Raw genomic sequence first — 19,239 nt, forward strand, 5'->3', positions numbered from 1 at the left:
CCATGAAAAGGCTGCTCTCTGAAAGCACCTGACACCAAGCTAGCAGTCTCTCCCTCTAAAGTTCCCTAGCTTGAAGAAGTTCTTCTACAAAAGGTTAAGTACAGCATGATCTAGACGAGGGGAGTCTCCAGCCTTCCTAATAGTCTCCATCTAGCAGGGAGTGCTAAGAGAAAGAGGCAAGACCATTGGAGTGAAGGAACCGTCAGCATGCTTGCTGAGGAGGCCTGTGAGCATGGTGGCTCAGACTGAGCACTGTAGCTCCAAGGTGCACTTGTAGAGGCGTTACAGGCAGCCTGCACTGCAAGAGAAAAAAATCCTCCCGGTCTGCCTCAGAGACTTAGAAACACACAATAGCATAGTTCCGTGAGAAGAAAGAGAAGCCCACGCGGTCTCCAGACTATCGTAAAGGAGATCTGCAGAAAGCATTACCCCTTCAAAAGGCAGACGCTGCCAAGGCGGGGGAGGAGGATTTGAACCTGGGGCTCTGACACCCCAGTGAGTCCATGTCTGCAGAACAGCTACTCCAGCAAACTAGTGAATCTAGGCAGCACTGGAAGTGACTAAAGCAGCAGAGAAGATGATGGAATCCCATTCTCCTCCAGAACTTCCCGCTCCATATTTAAAGAGGCCAGGCCCTGGACTCCTACCTGTTCCTCTTTGGTGTAAAGTTGGAAACACTGAGATAAAGTGCAGGACTGAGGTTGGTGATGAAGCTCCCTCTGCTGACGGACACTTTCAGAGTCTGGGACGTACTCATCCTCCATGTTCACAAACAAACTGCATCAGGGAAACAAGGCATTTACCAGCTGTACAATACACACATCCCAACGTTACAGATGAGCCATTGCAAGGCTGGAAGTATTGCTTGCTTGATCTGTCCCATCCCATAGGTAGCCAGCCTTGGTAAGAGGCTGCTCTACAGCAATTCACTCAAAGAAAGGAAAGCAGTTTTCACTCAGCCTTGGGTCTAGACCAGATAGCAGAAAAGCCACCCCATGAATTTCCCTTAAGACCCCTCGGACATGAATGGGAGCTGTGCACATGGAGCAAATGGTTTGTGATGGAGAAGCCAGCTCGTATATTTCAGAATCCAGGCTAAACAGAAGTAGGGATACCACCACACAGAAGCTCCCGTAGCTTAGATCCTCCTGTCTTTACAGCTACAGTTTCACCTGAACATTTCAGAAGCTGGAGATTTTATGGGATTTAACATTTTGCTGTATTTCCTATCATGCCAGGCTGTTTGCAAATATTTCCCTGCAGTTAATGCAATCATACTTACTAATCTTTAGTCTCTTTGTCCCATTCTACCACTAATTTCACATGAGCAGTTCCACCCTGTCCACATGATTTCAGTGCCCTGGAGAGAGAAGCAGACATTGTAGGGTTAGAACAGCACTGAGTCTAAAGCTCAAATCACCCTGTACTGTGTATGTGTGTCTATATCTATACCCAGTGCGCACCTTCACCCCCTGAGCTAACCTAGGAGGGCCCTATGAAGTAGGAACTCAGCTAGATCAGAGAAGCAAGTCTTTCAGCTTATCTACTACTGCCGCTAACCGGCTGCATCGATACAGACACGGTACTCAAAAGAAAAAAAAAATCCAGCAAGAACAGCTTATCCATAAAGTCTCCATTCACAAGAATGACCAGATATGCTGGGGGATTTTCCTTTGTGCTATCAGCAGGGAATCAAATAAGGAAATGATACCAGAAACAAACTACTTGTCAATTCATGTGCTAGACACACCTCACTGTGCAAAATGGGGCAAAGAAAACAACTCAAACAGCAAGTTATGAAGCCAGCAACATGTGCGACCAGAGAAACAGCATGAACCAGATTTTCTGTTAGCCAGTTGGATTCCAGCATTTTCTCCCTTGAAAAATGGCTGATTTTGTCTGTAATCAAGACTGTCCCATGGACAAGACTGACAAGAATTTTAAAGGGTTTCTCACATCCAAAATTGGAGGCCCTAGCCACTCAGTGTACTATGGTATGTAACAGAGAAGAGCGGTGCCCACAAAACTTTGCCCCAGTGAGCTGGCCAAATTCCAATTTGGGGATCTACCTGTGGTATTTCATTATGCCTAAGGATATGATTCTGTCACAGAGGTCACAGGTTCCGTGATTTTCCAGGATCTCCGTGACTCCTTCTGGAGCAGGGCTGAAGCAGTGGCTGGGGTTTGGTCAGCATTGCTTGGGCTGGAGCAGCGGCAGTCAGCCCTGCTGCAGGAGCAGCCCCTGGGTCCAGCTGGATTGCCCCCCCCCCGGGGGGGGGGGCAGCAGCAGACAGCCCATGCCGCAGGGAGCTGGAACAGCTGCAAGCCCCTGGCAGTGATCTATTTATCCATCCGTCCCACCCTCCTACCCTACCCCCTGCGCAGGGTATTTTTAGTAAAAGTCAGGGACAGGTCACAAGCTTCTGTGAATTTTTGTTTATTGCCCACAACCTGTCCCTGACTTTTACTAAAAATAACTATGACAGAATCTTAACCTTAATTATGCCCATCACTTCAGTATTTTATTGCTGGCCATCATATTCCCTTGGGTACAGTTTCTTGCTTCATTCCCTGTCTTAAGGATAATGCAGTAATGTCACACGCTGCTCCTATGGTTTTGTATTCCAATCTATTCTAGCTACATATGTGACTCTGCTCACACATTATCTAAGCACCTAGATGAGTGTACATTGCAATGATGGGTGAAGTGGTTCTTGAGTAAGTTCCTGAAGCATTGTGGGATGGGAGTACTAGGGAAAGGAAGAATTTCTATAATATGTTCCACTCTGGGGGCAGAAACCCAATTTTAGAGATGACGTTTTAGAGCCCACAGTCCCTTCCTTGTTTTCCTTCGACACTAGCACGTTTAATGCCAGTTAACAGCCTGCAAGTTGAATTCCTCTCGCTCCTAGAGATGGTCCCATCCTTGGCACAGCTGAACAGCCCTTGCTCAGTACATTATACATGGCTTGCGATGGGCAGCAGGCGGAGCCCCCCTTTGGGGAGGCTAACCCCCAACTCTGCCCCTTCTGCCTGCACCCTCCCCAGAGCCTAAGCCCCAAGAGCCCCTGCCTCAGCTGGAAGAGCCCCAGGCCAGCTGAAGTCCCGAGTGCCCCCACCTCGGCTGGAGGAGCCCCGGGCTGGCCGAAGCCATGCCGTGCCTCCCCACCCCGGACCCAGTCTGCCTGGGGAAAAGCGTCTGTTACAAGATGCTTTTGATATGCCCCATGCAGGTTCCAGGGCGGCTGCGGAGGTGGTATGTGCCGCCTCAGCTGCCCCGCAACCTGCATGGGGCATAATAAAGCAAAAACTTCACCGCCAACCCCCACAACCAAGGGTCTGGCAGCAACGGCAAGGGTCCCCTGGCCTATTCTATCTGCTGCCCATGTGGCTTGCAGTCATTTTACGCTGTCTGTTACCATCTCCAGTGCCGCACACCTGCCTCTCAAAGCTTCTCTCATCTTCTCTCCCCATTTATTTCTAATCACTTGCTCTCCTTCTCCACACAGTACCAAGTAGGAGTTTTCTAATGGAATTTTCTTACAACAAATATAAAATAATCCATGGCCATCCAGGTTTAGAAAGTCTGTCTGTGCTCCCACACGTAAGGCACCCGCCTCCTAAGGGCTAAGCAGCAATACTCAACTGCAACACTAGAACAAGTGGGTAGTAACTGGGAAACACTCTGCCCCCCTGGGGGACAAGGCCGTGCTTACCGTTCCACAGTGGGGTGGCAGAGGGGTCGCTCCTCCTGAGGTAATAGGTACGTTATGCCCACAACACTAACCACCCGCAAGCTGAATGGACACACCTATGGTAAACAGGGAAAAATGTTAACTGGTTGAATGACTGAAGTTAGATTTATTCTAAGAGGCTGGTTCACTCCCTGCAAGTGCTAAGGCAGGATCTGTCCCTCTGAGTATGCGTTTCACAAGAGAAAACAAGTAGATTAAGTTCTCGTGGCTACTGTGCTAAGAGTAGATGTTCCTGCACCTGGAAGCCAACGCAGGGACACTTGAAAGAGCTGAGGTTTGGGAGAATCACCAGGAACTCCTCCGTAGTGATAGGCAATGTCTCCTCTCTCCCCTCACCTGCTTGTTCTTACACAGACTTTTCCAACAGACATGTCTACTCTAAGAGCCACCTAGCATGCTTGTGGGAGCCATGAAAACATCAACTAATGTTTCAAAGTCTTTTCGAAGGGAGATTTCTCAATTAAGAAGGTTAATGGCAGAACTACAAAACAAAGGCTGGCACCGGTTTGATCTTACAAATGACTCATTACAGCTTCAAGCCTCAGATTTTTGCAATTTAAACTGTGAACAGTTTGAGGCTTATTGAGTGGGGGTGTGAGGAAAATGAGCAATCATCTCATTGAAACAGTTATAAACAAAGGACTCACTGGGGCAAAAGTTCCCCAGGAATACAGAGTTGGAAAGATCAGCTTGGGTTCTAAGCAGATCGCCAAAGTACTAAGGGGACAGGAAAATTCTCTGGCTTGCCATCTAAGCTGATCTCAGCTCCTCCATCCACCTCGTGCAAAGACCAAAGACAAGCAGGGCCCGCATCAGGCTGAAGCCAAACGGCACCCAGAGCACTCTAGTGCACCTGCTCCCCTTGGCACTGCATTTCTATCGCTTGCCTCTGCTCCGCTGGAGGTGCCCAGCTCCAGGGCAATCCCTTTGGTGCTCCCCAGAATGGGTCACACACCAAATTTCAGACATCTGCTCATCCCAATTTTGCCAAACCCAGGCTTTTTATATCGGGGGGAAATTCCAGGTATGAGACAAACATTTAGTGGCTCTACGGTTTAGACAGAAAGGCTCTGTTTTAAGGGGTGTAAAAGGCAGACGTCTCCTGTTAGCTGGTTTCAGTTATGGAAGGAAGCGTAAGACAAGAGTTCTTCTCGCGTGCTGCTCTCAGAATGGCGAATAGAGCTCTTGACAGAAATCCTTTACGTGGGAGCTGACTTCATTCAGCCCCTGCCCAGGCGAGCACCTATACGTTTTCAAGGTGGTAAATAAAAGCGGGCAATTCAGCAAACGGCACACGCAGGCTGACCTTCAGACAGCACACCACCCCCCAGTATATATTTCATGTAAGGAATGTTCCATCACCACACACACAGCCCCTTCGCCACTTCCAATCAACTGGATTTTCCATCAGCTTCAAGCTACGAAGAGGTGGAAATTCCAGGAGCAGAAGTGTCACTCTATTTTACCTGAATGCAGGCCGAGGGCCGCAGAATATTCTGCATCTTCTCCAGGATTTCCTTCTGAAGGAGATCCCACACAATTGTTTTCTCCAGGTGCAACACAAAGGGCTGGCCAAACCTATCGAAGGGAGCAACGTTTTAAGAAGCCATTAAAAGATTAGTCTTTTTGAAGGGACGATCCTGTTATTTTCCCTTTTCTCACTGCATGTCTACAACATGACACTGAACAGCATCAACCCTGCCAAAGCCTGGAGTTTCAAAGATAAAGAGGACACACTGTATGAGATTGCCAGCACTGGCCCAATTCTGCTCCCAGCAGAGTCCAGGGCAAAGCTCACCCTCTCCTCGTTAACTCCAGTTACCATCTCAGGAAAACACATACGGCCCAATTCTACCCTCACCCCACCTCCACTGACTTCAGTGGCGCCCAGGCCTCGGAGACCTATTGAGATCACAATCAAGCCCAGACGGATTTTGGGGAAGGGAGAGTGAACATTTAGTGGTACACCCTGGAGCACACAGGGACAAATTACAAATGTTAAGACTGCCTCAGAGGTCACATTCAAAAGGGCCTTGTCAGTTGGTTCTAGCTTCCCACCAACAAAGTCCAATTTTCAAGCTGAATTACGAAGACGAGGAAGGAGGATAAACTTCTCATTATAAAATATTTCCCATTCCCACTCGAGCACCTCAGCAAGAGCAGAGAGAGCCTTGACATTTGGCAGGGAGGCACATCAGGTACGAGTGTGAACTGCACCACCCTCAAAGGACAGGCTGGCTCATCAGAGGTGATTTCAGGCCACCTGATGGGATCTAATTCCCTATGACACACACAGTTCCCATTAGCAATCACAGAAGTTGTGCCCATTTAACTGCAGACTCAACTATTAATGGTTTCAAATGAACCCAATGGCTACATCACTGAACATACGTTTTTAGTGGGCCAACAAGTCTTCACACATCACTCTGGTCCCAACAAGAGTTCGGACTTTACACTGTGGCTCCAGAGAGGTGTCTATGTTGTCGTCTCAGTACATGGAAAGTTATAACAGAGAATCCTGGCTTTCCATGGAGGCCACAACCAGAGGTGTAGCCTGGAAGCTGGCATTTACCTTTTCCCCTGCTGTCCGGTAGATGCTCTGTTGCAGATCAGCAATACAATCTTGTCACTGGCTGCTGAGCAAGTAGAGGTTTCCTGTTTCCCTGACTTCACCGCCCCTTGTGTATAAGATGTTGTTCTGTGGTGATCAGTGTCATATTTCAAGCTATTCAGGTTATTGTTCACATGAATTCCTGGAACATTAGGGGAGAGAAGGCATTTTAAATGGTTTTCCTCTACAATTGGATCCTTGTGCCCTCCATTGACAGGGGAGTGTCAACATGCTCTCAAGAAGTCTTCTTCTAATTTAGAACAGCATGTCAGTGTAAAATCAGTGCTTCTAGATTGGGTCACTTAGATTAGATTCATTGTCGAATACTTTAATTCTATAAAAAAGTTATTTTACATACGTGATTATTTCTATACAACAGAGATACGATATAAAACACACACACACCCCCAGTATCTCACACTGGAAACCCAGTTCAATTGTTGCATAGGCACCTGTAGTTTTAGGGCAGGTCATTTTGTTTGTACATAGAAGGAGAACTGTTTGAAGGAGTAAACGAAAAAACCCTTGCTCATTTTCAAATATAAAATTTTGCTTTTGTTCTCCTACATCCCACTCTCAGATGTTTCCTCCTCTAGTTGGTGAAATCTGTATCTGCCAAATTGCCAACAGAACTCCAGCAAATCTAGCTTCTTTTGGTCTCCTTCTCTGCCTGTGCACCAGCAGCATGCAGTTCAGCTGGAAAATGCACAAACTGGCTGAAGCATATGTTAGCACCCGCTGTTGCAAAGAAGACAGGAGAAACTCAGTGCTTTCAACCTGCAGGATCTGAGTTACTCCTATTGACTTGAATAAGAGTTACCCAGACATGGAGAGAACAGGGGCCCCAAGGGCACATTTTGTTTATTCCTGAAACATCACCAGCAATCTGATTTTCATAGCAAAATTTTAGCTTTGTGTCAGAGTTCAGGACAACTGCCACGGTCCCTTTAGCAGCCCAAAAGTTGCACCCACTCTTGTGCTTCCAGCCCTCCAGCTGTTGCCAGAGAGCGAGTGCCCTTGCGGTGCCACTAACGGGAAATACAGAGGCAGGTGCTCTGAACTGTAACACATGTGATGACAGTGTATTTGGGATCTGTAACAATCTGACTTGCAGGAGTGCCAACAGCGGTAAAAGCAAGTACTGAAGAAGGAAAAGCACAGAGACAAGTGTCTCAGTCGTCATTTTGGGAAAAGAAATAGCAAAAAGACTGGCGAAAACGAACAGCTGAAGAAAAATGGGCTGGTTGAGTTATGCAGAGAAATGCTTTCAGAGCGGATTTGTCTAAATCAATCAATTTGTTGTACCCTAATGACCAGCTGAGGAATGATGGTTCAGGTTTGCAGAAAACCTCCAGCCTGCTGGAGGAGGATTCAGCAGATGGAGAGCCCTGCAACTATGTGCCATCCAGACCAAGCCCACCACTGCAAGAGGAGTGGTGGACAGCTCAACAGCTGGAGCAGGAGAAGCAGGAAACCCAACAGTTTGCAGGGCGGGAGCAGCAGTGTCTGTATGAGAGAGAAGGGGACAAGCAGCAGCACTACCAGCTCCAGACAGAGCGACTGCAACAGAGGAGCAGTCGCCCAGTAGGTGGAACCAGACCCCAGTACCTGTACTGATGGGTGGTATCCCTCGCTTTAGGGAGGGGAATGATAGGGATGTGTTCCAACATGCTTTTGAACTGGGGCGCTAGCTGAATAAAGTGGGGGGAAGGAACATGGTAAGGTACCTTGCTCCACTGCTGTCTGGGACAAAGGCCTTGGATATCTTTACCCTTACGGGAAGCGAGGACTATAAAGATGACAGTTAACAAGCTTTGTTACAAAAGTTTAAACTGACCCCCAAAACGTATAGGAAAAGGTTTCAGGGAGTTTAGAACAAAAGGGACATGACCTATGCTGAGATTTCAACTAAAACAAGGAGTTATGCAAGGAAAGGGGGAGCAAGTTGTTGGGTGACCATGGTCAATGAGACCTACATATTAATGGGGCTGACAGCCTGAGCTCACACTGTCAGCACCAGAGCAGAAGGAAGGGCCCAGCTGTAAGCCTGTGCCCAGCTGACAGTTCAGGCTGCATCGGAGGAGAGAGGAGGGGAGCACAGGGCTGTCTGTGTCCCACAATGCCCTACTTCAGTTGGTGGATTGGATGTGATTCTGGGGAGGACGTGCACCACCAACAGAAGGCACAAGAAGGAGCTTTAATTACTGTGGTGGCTGTGAGTCAACTTAACTTTGTAGTGTAGACAAGTCCTCGGCTAGTCTCAGACAAGCAAGGACAGGCAGAGGGCAAAAATGCCTATAGCATAGCTGACTAGGGGAAGGGACATCCCATTTCCACTGCCAGTGTCCATGAGGAGTCTGGTTACATCCCCAGAGCATGCAGAGTGAAGGGCGAGGCGTGAGTGCTCGGTGCTCAGGAGAAGGGACAAGACCGACTGACCTAAAGGGAAATTAACTGCGCCCTAAAATGCAGATCAGGAAATAAAGTTCTCTGCCAGCCCCTAAAAAGGGACCCCGGGGCAGAACAGAGCCTGATGATGGCAATGTCTCCAGCCAAAAGGAGGGAGACTGAGGCAGCTGTGGTGCACTGACAAATCTACAATACCTACCCCAGTGTGGGAAATGCACAAGTACAGGGTAAGACAGCGCTGGGGGGATAGTGAAGGATCCTGAGCCAGGTGGGAGAGGGAATTCTGCTCACCTTGACTCACTGGGGGTTAGGGGGGTGGACAAAAGGAACCAATGGTGTGGGAGATCAATACTCCATCACCTGCACCCAGAGGAGCTGAGGTGGGGCCACCAGAGTCCTGGAGCCCAACTTCAGGGGAGGTGGGGCAGAGAAAGGAATCTGGCTATGGGGGAGGTTTGAAGACATTCCCTCGGCTTGACTTTTCCTGTTCAAAGCAGCGCATTGTTGACAGCCACTGCAGAACTATTTCTCTCTGTGGTCCAAAGAACGGCTGCTTGTAAAATTCCTGGGTGGTGGGAAGTGGGGAACCTCAATCCAGAACAGAAGCAACTGACCCCTTAGGGCCCCACAGAACATGACACATACTCCCTAGAAACTGCACGAGCAGTGGGAGAATTAGGTCTCAAGTTTCCATCCAAAGGGTTTGGGGTAGCAGGGCAAGAAGGTGCTTGTGAAAGCTCAGTCCCATATGTTTAAAGAGGAAAATTATGTAGGATGCTGGTCAGACAACGCCTTACAGATTTTTGAAGGATGTTTGCTAGTTTGCTAGCAGGGCTGTTATCTGAACAGGTGAAACGTAACACAGAGAAGTAACAGCACAGCTGCCACCCAGGGAATACCCCCACCAAGGCACTCACTCAACGTGCTCCCCTCGGAAGTCAGTCAGCACCCTCATCACACCCACTTCCGCAGGAGGAGAGATGTGGCAGACTGACAATATCCTGACTGAGCTTCAATGAATTAAGTTACACCTTACTGAATTATGGTTAATACCTCTGGGGTACACTGTATTAGAAATGCAAGTGTTTATTTACTGTCATGAGATTGTATGGACCTTCTTTAGCAGGAAGACAAGATTAATGCAATCTCTGAAAGGTACTAGGACCATCAAAGATCTTTTTGCAACGTGTGAAGTGAATTTCCTAGGAAGTACTTGGAGGTAAGGGGAATGCCAACCTCTTGAAGATACATTCTGAAGAGAGAGGCCCACTTTGTACCAATTACCTACTTCTGGAAATGCCAGGTCAAAGACCCCTGAACTGTATAACGTGCGAACTGAACGTGTTATGAGTGTGCTTGTTCTGAGCTGAAGCTGTGATGAACTGGTAACCCTAAGAACTCTCTTAGGGAGGGGTACTGATGGACTTGTCCTGCCACAATCCATGTAAGGCTTGGGGTTCTTAGTACACTTAAAAGCATGTCTGTAGGTTCTTTTATTGTTTTTAATAGGTTTTCCTCTGCAATGCTTTTTACCGGTAGAATAAAGTAGGCTTGATTGGGAAGTCTGTGCGGTAACATATCTGTAACAATTATACTTGTTATCCATCTCTAAAGAGAAAACATGCAGGTGTTCTTGAGCAATTTGTCCATGCTGGGAAGTATTCAGTGAAGGCAGGGACTGTGCAGCCTTGGGACACCAGGTCAGAAGGAGAGGGACACATGTCTCCATCCAAGAGAAGCAACAGCTGGGGAGCTGGACGCCTGAGCGAGTGCCCTTGCTGAACTACTAATGAGCAACACAGGTGCAGTTGCCCTGTACTGTAACAGATTGCTTGGCTGCACCGCTCCACCACAAGATTTGGTAATGCCAGGTTCCAAGCTAAGCCGTCTATGTTTGGAATGCCAGCCCGTGGAAGCAGAGCTCAATTCAGAGTCAGCAAACCAGGAGACAATCCACGTACCGCGTTAGGCCTAGGACATATATAACCAAATGCCCCCTTTTCAAACAAATTCCCCTCAGCCAATACTCCAGTAGAGGTGGAGTTGGAGGGAAGAGGTGTTTAGAAGACCTACCCACTTACCTCTCTGACTAAGGATCCCCTCAGGCCTAAATATCTCAGGGGTCTCAAAGGCAAAAATGCAGTCGCTGTCCTGAACCGTGTCCAGGTCATCGGCATCACAGAAGGAGCGATGGAACCCATCGTAGTACATCTCAGTCAGCACAATCTACAAGGCAGAAGTGGAATAGCAGCCATTAGACCATCAGTGCCAGCCATGGCCGAGCTGCAAACTCCCAGGATGGCAAAAGAAGTTAACGAATGGACTTTCGCTGAAGCATTTTGGATGGAGGATAGGAATTCTCCAGTCTTACAGTACCAGCCAATAAGGAGAAACTGGGGAGGGTCTGGCCATGAGGGAGTAGCTGGGATCAAGGGAACACATGCAGAGGTTTTCGTGGGACCCTTCGAGTGTCATCTTAGTAGTTTTCCCTTCAGAGTCTCAAAACCTGAGGACATTTCCCATGAGCCCCTGCTGGTTTCTCAATAGTGAGCAGAGTACACACGGGCACTCTAGGGCTGTTAGGCAGAAGCACCAGGCTTTCCCTTCCTCAGGTAACAGAGCAAAAAGGAGCAGAAGCAGCAGTGCACCTGGAGGCCTAAGCAGGGCACTGGTATAACCTACAGGCAGCCAAACGGATTCATGGGGGAGTTACACATGAGAGACAGTGCGTTTGGTCTAGTTTCTGCAGTCACCCATTTCCTCCATAAATTGAGGTCCACTGATCTGAACCCCGAGCACCCATTGTTACCTGCCACATCAACCAGAAGAACAAACAGATCGGAGGACACCAGCGGCAGCACGGCGACCGAAGATCACCCCATTACCTGCTCAGTGGGTATCTTGGTTTCCATGGATACCGCTTCACGCAACTTGGCCACCGTTCCAAACAGAGGTACTGCCACACCGATGCGCATACAGTGCGAACACCTCCCTTGGTACACCACGGTGACATACAGAGGGCTGCAGAGAATACAGGGGAGAACTGGGATGGCTGAACATTTCTATACAGTACCTAGGAAAAAAACAGCCTGAGCTAAGCTTGGTCAGATCGACAAAGCAGGCTGCAGAACCCTGAATGGGGACTTTTACATTGCACACATCATAAGAATGCAGACCATTTCTGATCTAGTTATGACTCAATCTCCAGGCCATTTAGGGATGGGGAAACAGTGTAAGGATGTCACTCAGTCCTTGGGTTGCGACTCAAGCCTAGTTCCCACATAGAGTTCCCTAAGAGGCTGGTTGCATCATCAGTAATGAAGTCATACATGACCATTCTGGGCCACATTACCCTGGAGCTATTCAGGCAACAAGACCCACCCAGCAGATGCTTTGGAGTCCCAAACGTCTACCAGACCCTTAAATAAAGGAGGGATGGATACCTATCTTGCTCCAAGTTGGAGGTATGTTCTCTATGGTGCTAGCCTCTACTCTATGTACTAACTGGGGAGTCCTCCCAAGGAAGTGGAATCACAGAATACAGTTCCTCAATGAGGCCACCCTAGATGACCTCTTGATTGAAGGGCAATCCTAATTTTACCTCAAGGATCCTTGTAACATGGCCCAGATCAATCAAAACTGACATCCTAAAGGCACTCTCAAAGAACTGCTGCTGGGAAAACCCACTGGGTTAAAGAGAACGGGAAGAGTGGAAGCATTTTTGTAGCCTCTTTTCTACAGCTGGTTGGAAGTTTTCCCCCAGAACATTTTCCCATTGGCAAAAGCCAATAGCAAAATGGCCTTTCTGCAACCAAATATTTTCTGTTTACATTTTTTTTAAAAATTTATATTCTAGAATCAAAGAAATGTAGGGCCGGAAAGGACTTTGAGAGGTCATCTAGTCCATCCCTTGCACTGAGGTAGGAACACGTCAATCTAGGTCATTCTCTGGCAGATGTTTGTCCAACCCAATGACTGGGATTCTACAGCTTCCCTAGGCAACCTATTCCAGTGCTTAACTAGCCTTATAGTTAGAAAGTTTTTCTTAATATCCAACCTAAATCTCTCTGTTGCTGCAAACTCAGCTCATTACTACTTCTCCTACACTTGTTGAAACCAGAGAACAATTAAAAAAAAAAAGTCAAAATCAGAACAAAAAACTTAATTCCAAAATTTCATTTTGGGTTAAAGTTTTGTAGGAAATTTCAATCTTTATTGTTTTCATTCTGCTTTGTATAAGAAAAGCTTTTAGATTTATGGAATTCTCTGAGAAATAAGAAATCTAGTTCCCGCACAGCTCATCTTTTCAGCATTTTTTGGGGGCTCAGAATACAGCTCTACCAGTCCATTCAATTCAACCTCATCTGCCACAAATCTTGTTGGCGTCTCAATCTCTTCTATAAAAAGATTTGCAATGCTACCAAGCATTGGGAAAGTCACCCAAAATTTAATTTCGAGGCACAGATTAGCACATTACCGTGTATGAGGCAGAGGAATTGGTAGAGAGATGCAGAGGAAAGGGTCAAAGGTGTTACTCTGCTTCTGACAATGAGGGCACGTCAGAGAGGACCTGTTAAAAACATCAATCGGGTTAAAGTTACATCTCCCATTTAACTAGGGACAAGCAAACCATCAAGAACAAAAACAGTGACCCTGCTCTTCCCTCCTGATCAAACCCCTTCCCCCACACACTCCAGCAAGGCTCTGCGCATTTTGCTGTAAATGAAAGGCGCCTAATTCCCAGATGCTCACGCAGTAGTTAGTCTCTGAGCTCATTTATTACAGGGCATGACAGGAAGACAGGCTCCTCTCTATTATTCCACTTTGCCTCCACTAAGAGACATTTGTGAAATTAACAATTCACCCATATTTGATTCTAATATAAAGAGACTGACAAGGACTATTCTCCCCCAGACACGTGGGCGAGGGGAGGTTATGCAGGCAGCACTGCATGGGCCTCAATCTCATTCACTCAGAAAGAAAGGAGACTCCTCACATGCACAGGCACACACCCGGAGTATTTCATATCCCAAATTAACAAGCCATAAGGTCACTAAGTCTTGCTCATGATTCTGTAACATCCCAAAGGTTTATTTCTTTGCCACTGGGGAGCCCCAGTGACATGCTGGGAAGACCGTTTAACAACTCAATCTCCTACACCAGACTGGCTGCAGTGCTGCTGGGAGAGTTTGGAAACTGGTCTGTTTTTTTCAACTTCAGCTCTCAGGTGGAAAACTGTGGCTGTTCCCATGAACAAAGGGGCAGTGAAGGACTAAGCGCAGAATTTCTTTTCTGCTAGAAGGCTTCCTCATTAATGATAAATTACTACAAGCTTGTTTGGGATTCTAAACTCAAGCAGCCACCACATGCCTCCAGTTCATACCACAGGCTCCTGACTTGGCACAACCCAGGCAGATCTCAGACATGCGAAATTGTGTCTCACACCTTTGCACCCTGACCAGTCGGGCTGGAAACGCCATGGGGGCTTAGGTTGGGGGTGAAGGCTGAAACAAGCACTCCTGATTTACTGGCAAGAGGGAAACAAATGTACGTTTTCCACGGAAGTGACAAAGAATTTTAGTGCAATAAAACTGGCCGTTACTCCCCTTTGGAGCAAGATTTCATTTACCAGAGTGAGAGACAACCACTAAGGGAGTCTGATCAAGTGGGGCATGGAGACACAGCAGCACTGTAAACAAAATGGAGGGCTGCAGAGGGTTACTTGCCTGCCACCTCTCCGCCCCCACACCACACACAGCCCTGCTGCACTGCACCGGGCTCTGCCACCAGGGATGAAAGAATCTTATTGTGATTATAAAGACATGCACATAAACCCCATAATCCAAGTGTGCTGAAAGTTACTGTACCTGTACTGAGCTTGAAAGAGTTCCTGTACGAAAGTGCTACTGATTGGAAAGCCTGGTGCCTCGAGCAGTGCAGCATCCTCCAATGGTGGCTGAAAAGAAAAAGCAGTTCTAAAGGGAAGCCTGCCAGGATATGCAGGAGTGCCACACCAATCACATACAAGAGCCAAGTTAGGTTCTCCTGAGCTAAACATACCAGGACAAAACCAAGTATTTGAAATTGCAAGTGCTTTCAGGCCCACAGAGGGGACTAGAGCAACTGAGCAGCATCTTCGCTGGACATAGCTAGCACACCAGTAAGCTGCCAAACTTAACTGGTGGCAGAGTCAGGGGTCACCATTCACACTGGATTGTGCTGGTGCACACTTGCCATGCATTGACTGAGAAGGCTCTTTGCAGCCACAGGGGCCAGGAACAGCCCTCCGGCTACTGCATTTGTTACAGGAGAGAGATCATGGCTGGGAAGTAGGGCTGTTGATTAATCACAGTTAACCCGTGTGAATAACAAAAAATTAATCGCGATTAATCACAGTTTTAATCTCACTGTTAAACAGAATACCAATTGAAATTTATTAAATATTTGTGGGTGGTTTTTTTACATTTTCAAATATATTGATTTCAATTACAACACGGAATACGAAATGTACAGTGCTCACTTTATATCATTACAAATATTTGCACTGTAAAAACGATAAATAAAATAGTATTTTTCAATTCAGCTCATACTAGTACTATATGCAATCTCTATCGTAAAAGTGCAACTTACAAATGTAGATTTTTGTTATATAAGTGCATTCAAAAACAAAACAAGTCCACTCAGTCCTTCTTCTTGTTCAGCCAATCATTAAGACAAACAAATTTGTTTCCATTTGCAGGAGATAATGCTGCCTTCTTCTTATTTACAATGTCTCCTGAAAGTGAGAACGGGCATTTGCATGGCACTTTTGTAGCTGGCATTGCAAGGTATTTACTAAACATTCATATGCCCCTTCGTGCTTCGGCCACCATTCCAGAGGACATGCTTCCATGCTGATGATGCTCATTAAAAAAATAATGCTGTTATAAATATAAAGGGAAGGGTAACCACCTTTCTGTATACAGTGCTACAAAATCCCTCCTGGCCAGAGGCAACATCCTGTTACCTGTGAAGGGTTAAGAAACTCAGCTAACCTGGCTGGCACCTGACCCAAAGGACCAATAAGGGGACAAGATACTTTCAAATCTTGGGGGAAGGAAAGCTTTTGTTTTGTGCTCTTTGTTTACAGGGTTGTTCTCTCTTGGGACTGAGAGAGGCCAGACAGAAATCCATCTTCTCCAACCCATCCTAATCCAAGTCTCCAATATTGCAACCAGTATAGGTAAGCCAGGCAAGGCGGATTAGTTTATCTTTTGTTTTTTATGTGAATTTTCCCTTTGTTAAGAGGGAGGTTTATTCCTGTTTTTTCTGTAACTTTAAGGTTTTGCCCAGAGGGGGGATCCTCTGTGTTTTGAATCTGAATACCCTGTAAAGTATTTTCCATCCTGATTTTAAAGAGGTGATTCTTTTACCTTTTCTTTAATTAAAATTCTTCTTTTAAGATCCTGATTGATTTTTCATTGTTCTCAAGATCCAAGGGTTTGGACCTGTGTTCACCTGTACAAATTGGTGAGGATCATCATCAAGCCTTCCCCAGGAAAGGGGGTATAGGGCTTGGGGGCATATTTTGGGGGAAGAAGTCTCCAAGTGGGCTCTTTCCCTGGTCTTTGTTTAAAATGCTTAGTGGTGGCAGCATACTGTTCAAGGACAAGGCAAAGTTTGTACCTTGGGGAAGTTTTTAACCTAAGCTGGTAAGAATAAGTTTAGGGGGTCTTTTATGCGGGTCCCCACATCTGTACCCTAGAGTTCAGAGTGGGGAAGAAACCCTGACAAATGCATTAATTAAATTTGTGACTGAACTCATCAGGGGGAGAATTGTATGTCTCCTGTTCTGTTTTTCTCGCATTCTGCCATATAGTTCATGTTATAGCAGTCTCAGATGATGACCTAGCACATGTTGTTTTAAGAACACTTTCACAGCAGATTTGACAAAATACGAAGAAGTTACCAAGGTGAGATTTCTAAAGCTAGCTACAGCACTTGACCCAAGGTTTAAAAATCTGAAGTGCCTTCCAAAATCTGAGGGGGACAAGGTGTGGAGCATGCTTTCAGAAGTCTTTAAAAGAGTAACATTCCGATACGGAAACTACAGAACCTAAACCTCCAAAAAAGAAAATCAACCTTCTGCTGGAGGCATCTGATTCAGATGATGAAAACGAACATGCATCAGTCCGTACTGCTTTGGATCGTTTTTGAGCAGAACCCGTCATCAGCACGGAGGCATGTCCTCTGGAATGGTGGTCGAAGCATGAAATACAACATGAATCTTTAGCACATCTGTCACGTAAATATCTTGCGACACCTGCTACAGCAGTGCCATGCAAACGCCTGTTCTCACTTTCAGGTGACATTATCTCCTACAAATGTAGACAAACACGTTTGTCTGAGCAATTGGCTAAACAAGAAATAGGACTAAGCGGACTTGTAGGCTCTAAAGTTTTACATTGTTTTATTTTTGAATGCAGGTTTTTTTGTACATAATTCTACATTTGTATGTTCAATTTTCATGATAAAGAGATTACACTACAGTACTTGTATTAGGTAAATTGAAAAATATTATTTCTTTTGGTTTTTACAGTGTAAATATTTGTAATCAAAAATATAAAGTGAGCACCGTACACTTTGTATTCTGTGTTGTAACTGAAACCAATATATTTGAAAATGTAGAAAATATCCAAAAATATTTAAATAAATAGTACTCTTATTGTTTAACAGTGCAATTAATCGCGATTGATTTTTTTAATTGCTTGACAGCCATACTGGGAAGCTAATACAGAGATATTTTGTTCCAAAAGGAAAGCTTCCGTGGAACCACAACAAAAGAAATGCCCCTGCTGGCCTGTGCTGGATTTGCCTTACCTTCAGTGGAGGTCTGCCATTGTATTTCACTAAATTGTTCAGGTCTTCATGAACTCTGTCTAACAGCCAGAGCAGAAATTCCTGCGCATCATGCTGTGAGTTCCCTCGGTACTGCATGGAGTTCTTCGAGACAATGCTCTGCAGAGGAACAGCAAAGAGGCCTTCAGAACACAGTATAAGCCCAGGGTCAGAACATCTGTCTTCAGGAACAGCCCTGTGATCAGAAACAGGCTCAGCTAGCCACTATATTCAGAAACATACAGCTTCCCTGTTGTCGAGGTGCAGCGTTTACAGGTGGAAGGGGCAGTGGGTTCTGTGCCAAGCTTGCAGTAAGCCGAGAGCCGCAGGAGATGTGGAAGGTGCTCTCTGACCTGAAAACCGGACAGCAGGGCTAAGACAGAGGTTGCCAAGGGGCCTGGTTTCTATTTTAGACAGACATGTAAGTGATGCACTGGCTGATGCAAAGAGATCAGCACCAAAACGACCAGTCTGTAGAACTAGCACTAGCTAAAAATCAGGCAGGTGCATTTTAGACCCTCTACAGTGGAGCAGCATCACGTGCAGGGAGGCTGGCACAGGGGTCTCTTGGAGAAGGTGTAAAACGCCCCTGGCATGTCCCCCCCCATCCCTCCCAGAACAAGAGGAAAAATCCAGCTCCATTATTAATATTCTGTTTTGAGGGACGATCTACATTCCTAGTCTAGCCAGGCCAGCAATACTCACCTGGCATGGATGGGGCACCTATACTGTAACACTGGCATCCACCTGGCATGGATGGGGCACCTATACTGTAAAGCTGTAACACAGCTTTGTCAGTTCTAAACCCATGCTAGGAATCATGTCACAGCCTAAAAGTGTCTAACTTCCTGCAACACAGATGCTACTATGCACACAGTAGTACAGTTAGATCCATAGCACGCCCGGGCCATAAAATTCCCCATTATTTCAAATCGATAAACATGTCTTCACGGTGTCTCTGAGCTTGCGCAGTGTTACTGTGCACAGTTAACCAATCGCCTGTTCAATCCAGAAGTGGCTGCATTTCAGTGATAAGTGAAGTGATCTACAGGTAGGTAAATGTCAGGGCAGTTTGCAAAGTGCTTTGGAATCATTTTGGATAGGTGTTCACGACATATCTTGATTAGCTTCATACTCAACGTATGGAATCCTTAGCTTTAAGCTTTTGCTGTTAAAACGTGTCTTTGGGCTCAAGCTTGTGTCAAAGAGCCAGAAGTCAGAAGAATCACATAATCCTCCATTGAGAACACTCAACCCTTGAAGATAGCTACATAAATCCAAAATTTATCTGGATTAGCAAATAGAAATTCCAGCCACTGCTACAATCCTGGCAAGGGGCTGCATGCCCGAAAGCACATTTACCAAGTGTTTCATCAACAAAGTGCAATTTTTCCCTTTGGTAAATATAAAGCATCAATGACCCAGTGCACAAACCTAGAATGGAGAGCATGGTTTGCCTTCATATCAGATATGTTGCTACAAACAGGACTTAGCTGTCTGCCTGGAGAGGCAAGGAACTGGGAAGTTTGCCAGAGAACTGCACATTTATCTAGCTATCAGAAAAGTACTATTTATCATACCACTACT

The 19,239-nt window shown here is 46.2% G+C and overlaps 1 protein-coding gene across 2 annotated transcripts in view; it reads right to left on the minus strand.

The window, feature by feature from the left end:
• The window catches only part of USP31 (ubiquitin specific peptidase 31), a 63,912-nt gene that overhangs the window by 15,118 nt on the left and 29,555 nt on the right, over nucleotides 1–19,239 (minus strand). For both annotated transcript variants that reach the window (XM_084641784.1, XM_084641785.1), the window contains exons 2-11: nucleotides 17,635–17,772; nucleotides 14,643–14,731; nucleotides 13,253–13,345; nucleotides 11,661–11,796; nucleotides 10,857–11,001; nucleotides 6,328–6,508; nucleotides 5,222–5,333; nucleotides 3,717–3,811; nucleotides 1,283–1,360; nucleotides 648–777 (exon numbers count right to left, since the gene is read on the minus strand). In XM_084641784.1, coding sequence (XP_084497910.1) covers nucleotides 648–777; nucleotides 1,283–1,360; nucleotides 3,717–3,811; nucleotides 5,222–5,333; nucleotides 6,328–6,508; nucleotides 10,857–11,001; nucleotides 11,661–11,796; nucleotides 13,253–13,345; nucleotides 14,643–14,731; nucleotides 17,635–17,772 — 1,197 coding nt within the window. The remainder of the gene's footprint in view (nucleotides 1–647; nucleotides 778–1,282; nucleotides 1,361–3,716; nucleotides 3,812–5,221; nucleotides 5,334–6,327; nucleotides 6,509–10,856; nucleotides 11,002–11,660; nucleotides 11,797–13,252; nucleotides 13,346–14,642; nucleotides 14,732–17,634; nucleotides 17,773–19,239) is intronic.

Source organism: Lepidochelys olivacea, assembly GCF_965140295.1.
Source record: "Lepidochelys olivacea isolate rLepOli2 genome assembly, chromosome: 10".
Lineage (NCBI taxonomy): Eukaryota > Metazoa > Chordata > Testudines > Cheloniidae > Lepidochelys > Lepidochelys olivacea.